The 6,858-nt window shown below is 44.4% G+C and overlaps 3 protein-coding genes across 3 annotated transcripts; all 3 read left to right on the top strand.

Annotated features, from left to right (window-relative positions):
• Positions 1–713: 713 nt before the first annotated feature.
• On the top strand, positions 714–1,559 carry PHALS_01901 (CCT domain; the record flags this gene model as incomplete). The annotated part of the gene is made up of 1 exon (XM_024716381.1): positions 714–1,559. The coding sequence occupies one exon, from the start codon at positions 714–716 to the stop codon at positions 1,557–1,559; it is 846 nt and encodes a 281-aa protein (XP_024581985.1).
• Positions 1,560–1,874: 315 nt separating this feature from the next.
• Positions 1,875–2,952, top strand: PHALS_01900 (Uncharacterized conserved protein; the record flags this gene model as incomplete). Its single annotated transcript, XM_024716380.1, has 5 exons — positions 1,875–1,877; positions 1,987–2,051; positions 2,126–2,218; positions 2,284–2,339; positions 2,408–2,952. The coding sequence occupies 5 exons, from the start codon at positions 1,875–1,877 to the stop codon at positions 2,950–2,952; spliced, it is 762 nt and encodes a 253-aa protein (XP_024581984.1).
• A 192-nt stretch (positions 2,953–3,144) lies between these two features.
• On the top strand, positions 3,145–6,659 carry PHALS_01899 (hypothetical protein, variant; the record flags this gene model as incomplete). Its single annotated transcript, XM_024716378.1, has 7 exons — positions 3,145–3,904; positions 3,967–4,019; positions 4,086–4,363; positions 4,432–4,565; positions 4,630–4,777; positions 4,851–5,043; positions 5,127–6,659. The coding sequence occupies 7 exons, from the start codon at positions 3,145–3,147 to the stop codon at positions 6,657–6,659; spliced, it is 3,099 nt and encodes a 1,032-aa protein (XP_024581983.1).
• Positions 6,660–6,858: the final 199 nt, after the last annotated feature.

Raw genomic sequence — 6,858 nt, 5'->3', positions numbered from 1 at the left:
ACTCTAACCCGACTCTACCCGGCCCCGAGGATCGAACCCGGGACCTCCCGGTCCTGAAGTGAGCGGCGAACCACTGCACCACAGGATCGGTAATAATGTACACTTGATAGTTATGACTCGCGTAATTTTACTTAAGTCCACAACAGGATAATTACAGTACGGTTTAATTTAGGAATTTGCTCTGTTTTGAGAAGCAATCGCCGGTTAAATTGGTATTGTCGAACCGACTTCTCCCTGCTGCATCCCTCTCCATTTTTGCGGAGCATCATTACCTGCTATGGATCTTATATGTAGGGTAGCTCAAGAATAATATTTCTGGTACTGCGAATCTGTTGGAGGAGGCGGTGCTCATTACCCCAAAAGCCGCAAGTGGCCCCCTCCCCCCACCCTTTACCAAGGAAGCAGCTCAAAAAAAGCAAACAACCAGGGAGACTATGTCTTTCTAAATTTGGGTGTTTTTTTACGTGGTAGTCAAAATGATATCTCGAATATCATTTTCAGCTCCTTCATCCGTACTCATCATGAATATGGAGTGAGAGAAGACTGGAACAGCATTTGAAAAACAAACAAAACGTTAGGAATAATGGCGACGTAGCATGAATTTAGAAGGATGGATCCCAGAATGAAGAAGCAACAACAGAAGAAGAAGCAAAAAAGAACGCGAAAGCAAAAAAAGAGTGATCAAGTTACAGCAACGAAAAGACAAGAACGATATGTTGTGCGACTCGGGAAAAATGACCGAGTGGCAGAGCACAACCGACTTTGTTAAAGTCAGGAATGCCTGGAATGCAGTTGCAAACACAATGAGTGCTTGTATCAGGACGGCGGAGCTGGCTGTTAAAGCTGACGACAGCAAATTGATTTACGACGTGGATGACATGTTGATAGGCCTCGTGGACGAAATAAAGACCTCGCCTTCATGTGATGAAGTGGTGGAGCTCGATACTGACAAGGAGGACATGCATGCAAGCTGGATTGATATTTTGGACGATGACGTGGTGAACATGAGTGATTTGTCGGCCGCCTTCGACTCAATGTCAAAAGAGCAGGAGAAGGTAGAAATAGTGGGCCACAGCAATGAAGAGATGGATGAGTCAGATCGCGACAATAATGACACTCCTAGAGTTAAAATCATTCCATCGGCCCCCATGTGGGCGAGCATGGCTCCATTGGACCCTCGCTCTTGTATCCGTACACCGATGTTTGGAAAAATGGACACGCGTATTCCATGCATACAAGTGCCTCGGATAGATATGGCATTTTCAAATAATCGTGTAGTCATGATGGCAGCTGGCACACCTAGCTTTAGTTATCCTAAATCACAAATGAGACCTCAGTGCGAAAAGACCGAGATTGCCGCATGCCAGCAGAAATCTAAGACATGCTGGATTTGCAAGAGCTCCAAGTCTCCAGAGAAAAAACGCGCGCTGCACCGCTACCATGAAAAGCGAACGCGTCGCAACTGGAAGCGGGGTCCTAGATATACTGGACGCAGCGACGTTGCGACTTCTCGAATTCGTAATGGTGGTCGATTTATCCGAACGACAAGATGGATTTGATCATTTATTGGATTTGGCTTTAGATTTTGTAGCTTCTCTTTTCACATAAAGCTTTCCTTCTGTGGGAATTTCTTTCTTTTGGCTTTCTATCAATTTTAATGCAAGTGATGCATGCACTAATATAGTGGAGACAACTCGAGTGTTTTTTTATTTCTTTTGGTCCTGGAAAGTATAAATAATTGCATCAAAGAGTAACACCAGTCTAAATACTGTATTCCACATAATACTCGATAGAAGAGCTTATGCCATCGCTCAATTGGCTATCGCAATCCTCACTACTTACTTTAAACTCACGAGCCAGAACCCGCCATACGTATGGTAAGACATTACAATCTCCACGCTCTTGCCTCGCCCTTTCCGTGAAAGCGTCTGCTTCCTCTCAAATCAATCAATGTAGCTTACGTCTGTCGTACTTCTGTTGGCGTAGTCGAGCAAGTTTGTGAACGACAAGAAGAAAAAGCTGCTGGCTTTTAAGAGCACGACGAACGCAAAGTACGCTGCTGAATCTGCATAGATAAATGTCATTTTGAAAAGGGGAATGACTTGACTTATCGCGCTCTGCATAGTGATTCAATGGCAAAGTCATACCTGGAAAAGTTCAGCTGGGATCTTATGCGTGCTGTCGATGAGTTCTACGCCAACGGCGGTCGAAGTATCAAGTCTGTGTTAGTCTCGTTGAAAATTTATGTAAATGCTTGCTTGTCTAATGTCGCTGTACAAACAGTCAGAATTTGACAGTCTCTGTCGACGCAGTGAATGCGTGGTTCGATACTTATATTGGTGCAGTGATTAAGTCATCCGTTGTAAGCTCTGGAGATGTCTCACTTTTTTCAGGATTGATGCTGTAGATCCCGACGATGATGAAGATACAATAAATGAAGAGGGAATTCTTAAGTTTTGCGAGGATATTGGCGTGGATTCGCAAGACTTGGTGGTGTTGGTCATTGCTTGGAAGATGAAGGCAACCTATATGTGTGCATTTACGCGCAAGGAGTGGCAAAGCGGAATGCAGAAGATGGGATGCGACTCTGCCGCAATTTTGAAGGCCAAAATTCCACAGTTACGCGAATCAATCCATAGCGAAACTGAGTTTAAAAAGTTTTACAGCTTCTGTTTCGGCTTTTCCAAAGAACCTGGTCAGAAAAGCCTTAGCATAGACATCGCTGTGGCCATGTGGGAGCTTTTGTTGTCTACGCGTTTTGAAAAGCTTACGGCAAGCTGGTTAGCATTTCTGGCTGAGAAAAAGCCCGTTAAAGGCGTGACACGTGACACATGGGATCTTCTCTTTGACTTCTTCTTGAAAGTACGCGTATCTTACGACAATTACGACGAGAACGAGGCCTGGCCTGTGCTCATCGACGATTATATGACTTGGGTTAATAGAACGGAATAGCTGAAACACTTGTTCACATAGTAAACCCTTTTCGTGCATCATTAGACTTCACTAATATTTAGGTCCAAAATCTCTGTTAAATATACGTTGTGGCTGTATTCCAGAATTTTGTTAAATACAACTTCAAGTTCGTTACGCTTCGTGCGACCTTAGTGATACATTCCCTGCAAATTGAGCCGCAGATATATTATTATGAACGTCGCCGTGGCTATTGCTTCGGCTGAAGCGCTTCCCGAGCGCATATTATTCCCCCAAATCTACTTGCAGCAATATAAGCAACAGCTACGCGAGCTGAGGGAGCGTCTTACGCTTTTAGTACATGACTACGAGAATGAAGAAGATGAGCTTCTCTGGGATGGGGAGCAGATGTCTGCAGTTCCCCGCGAGAGTGTTTGGCAAAATCTCTGCATGCTGCAGGATTGCAGCGACATTTTGGATAGAGCAATCAATTTATACCGACAAAAAATTGACGAGAGCGCAGCTGTAGATTTTGAAAATGTTGAGCTCGAGCGGACACAGAGCAGTTCATCACTTGAGTGCGTTTCGTCCGACGGCATTGAGGAAGAGTCACGCTTAGAATTCGAAGATGTAGAGCCTGTGAAAGGACGCAAAGCGGCTGTGGCGCTTAATAATAATGTGACTGAGCGCGTACAGAGAGCATTGCAAAACGAAGACGAGTTTGAGAGGTTCAAAGCCAATGCACTCGAATTTGGTATGGGCCACGTCTCGGCCGAGAACTTTTATGGGTATCTATCGCAGCAAATTCCAGCTACTATTCTAGATTCGATTATTGTCGATTTTGCACGCTTACTGCCTCAATCTGCTCTCAGACGGCCATTACTTAAGATGCACTATGAACATATGCGGCTACAGTTGGCCAGACCGAGCATCGCTAAATACAGGAACAAGAGCTACAGCACTAGTGTGATTTCACGATCGTCCTCGTCGTCCAGTGCGTTTACTGTGTAAATTATGATTACGAGCCTGTCGTTATTGCTTTGATGTATTATACAGGTATTGACGAAGCTGACAGCGGAGACGAAGAAGGTGGAGAATATCCGTCAACGGTAACATGTTAAAATTCTCAATTGCTCTTCAAATTTAAAGTGACTGATCTTGAATGACATCAAAAGATTCGGTTGAGGACGTTTAACCACCTTGTATTCGTCATCCACGGTATCGGGCAACACATTGACTTTCGTGATGGAGAATTCAAGTCATGGAATGGACAAACTGGTGTTGAAGGTGGCAACCATGCGTTTCGAGATATCTTTCGGACAATGCTAGAGACGACATTTCAAGATGTTCCTTTAGCACTAGAAATGCAATCCATCGAGTGGCATGAAGATCTTCATGATACAACGGGTCTAGACAACATTTTTGATCTCATTTGTCCGGATGGGTTATCTGCGTAAGATGTCAGCACTTTTAATTATCACTTTTCCTTCTCTAAAAAGCTGTCGTGTATGTGGTGCTTAGGATTCGTGAGTTTAACAAAGAAACATTTATGGACGTGCTGTACTATTTATCACCACGTTATGGTCAGCTGATTGTTGATTCGGTCACGCAGCAACTAAACGAAAAGTACCGGGTTTTTATGAACGAGCACCCAGGTATGCCAACGAACTATACCTTATGTAACTATCGCGCCGCTCAGATAATTATTGGTGCCACTAGGCTGGGATGGTAAGGTGTCTATTTTTGCTCATTCGCTGGGCTCAATGATCTCGTACGACATCCTCACGCACAAAGCAGGCGAAGTAGCCATCAACGGTATTTCGTTTCCGGGTCTTGAATTCGAGATTGATAACTTCTTCGGAGTTGGGTACGTTGCTGACAAGTACTGGAAGTATGAGAACGTAATACGATAATTGACGAGAATGACGTGACGGTTGCAGGTCTCCGGTTGGAGTGATGATCATGGCAAGAGGAGATCTCAAAATTGAGGATGGAGAATTTACTCCAGGTATCAAGATCCCGAATTGTCGTCGATACTTTAATGTTTACCATCCAATCGACCCTATTGCATATCGTATCGAGCCATTGATTAAGCAAGAGATGCATGATAAGGTTCCAGTTCAACTGATGCAGGTACTACATGCAGTCTACTCTTGCTGGCTGATTTAAATAATACAATTACTAAGCATCGCTACACTTAATGGGTATGTGGACAGTATAGTGCAGTCAAGGATCAGACATTTGGTCAGCTGCAGGAGGTATGGGAAGGCCTGACTGGTCCAGTTCACGGATTTTCGTATCGTCATGACTACATGATGCGACGACGAAAACACGAGCAAGGCGTGATGGAAGTGGCTTTCGCGGCTGCCTCGCATTCATCGTACTGGATGAGCGATGACGTCGTGCTCTTTACCATCATGCAGTTGTGTCAGCCTGTGGTCGATACGCTGCACCGATATATGAGTGCCCGGGTTCCTCTTCCGAAACTTACGAGAAAACTTGTAGATCTTACACCCTATACAAAAGTCCTTATGTCTGCGACCGCTCTTGTTCGCGACCGATGCACAGGTTTCTCACACGAACAGATTGTTTTGATCGACAAGGACCGTCTCTACTTCCTGTCACGTCTCAATGAGGTCACCTGTCGTCGAAAATGGCGTATTCAACTCACGGCGGCGACAAAATTTCTCATCGGGGACGATCCTCTGATCATCAAAGTCTTTAATGGTGATACCTCTATTTTGGATGCTGATGCCGCATCAACATCGAGCAACGTTTCGCCGATTGGTGTTCACATTTTGAAGGCCGCATCAACGCCGGTGCGTGATGCATGGATAGACGTGATCAACAAAACGATTTTAAAAGCCAGCAAATCCTTCACCGACAAAGCACCAAACGATAAGACGCTTAGAGTTACTGCAAACCTCGTGGATTTGCCAAGCGGCAGGTGCATTGACTACTTCAATGCAGTCAAGGCAGGGTATCTTAAGGAAAAAAGCGTTAATGGGTGGTACGATTCGTGGAGCGATCGATGGCTTGTTCTCCACGACAACCACCTGTCCTGCTTTGAGAATTCGCCTAAACTTGATTCTGTCTCACAATTTCCGCTTTGGAAAACAAAGGCATTCTGCTTTGAACGCGAGTATTTGATTCGAATGGTAGCTCGTCGTGGAGCTGCATGTGAAATGCGCGTGCAGAATCAATATTCATTCAATCGTTGGGTCAATGTCTTTGAGAATATTCCAACCGTTGAGATCATCCGTCATGAGGATTTATTGGAGAACAGTCCATCCTCAGTTCTTATTATGACTGAAGACTCAAAGGGAAATTTTGATGGTGCTGATAATACGGACAAAGGTGGTGAATGGCTCCAAACGAAAATTGAAGGGCATCATATTCTAATTGATGAGAATGACCAAGAATATGTCGCTTTTGTCATTCAAGTAGCCTCATCCACTGCAGGAACAAACATTGTACAACGCCGGTATTCAGAGTTTACAAAGTTGCATCGTGAATTGCGCAAAATGTTTCAACCCGAGCAGCTTCCAGCACTACCTGGCACGAGAATGTGGAACAAGTTTGAACCGAGTTATCTGAAGCAAAAAGCGATTAGTCTCCACGGATATTTGAACGAGGTCTGCAAAAGATGTGCCAATACCCGTGCCCAACCGCTTCTATTAAAGTTTTTAGAGCTCGCTCCATCCATTTCTGAGGAATCAACTAAGTCTGCCGAGAAGGAAAATGCTTAAAATTAGTAATGCAAGCTTGCTGAAGATTTATTTGGAGGTTGTATTGAATGTTATGGCAAGTGACAGGATAATGCGTGTAATCGATGCTGACAACGTTACTTGACCTTAATCATGAATCGAGCACATAGATCGCCGAATGCTGTATTATCTTCGTCGTGGACATAACATTTCGTCTCGGGCTTCACAGCAATGAGGTATT

This window comes from Plasmopara halstedii (assembly GCF_900000015.1).
Source record: "Plasmopara halstedii genome assembly, contig: Scaffold_1651, whole genome shotgun sequence".
Classification (NCBI taxonomy): domain Eukaryota; phylum Oomycota; class Peronosporomycetes; order Peronosporales; family Peronosporaceae; genus Plasmopara; species Plasmopara halstedii.
Note: the sequence above shows the minus strand (reverse complement) of the source record. Positions and strands in the feature narration are given on the sequence as shown.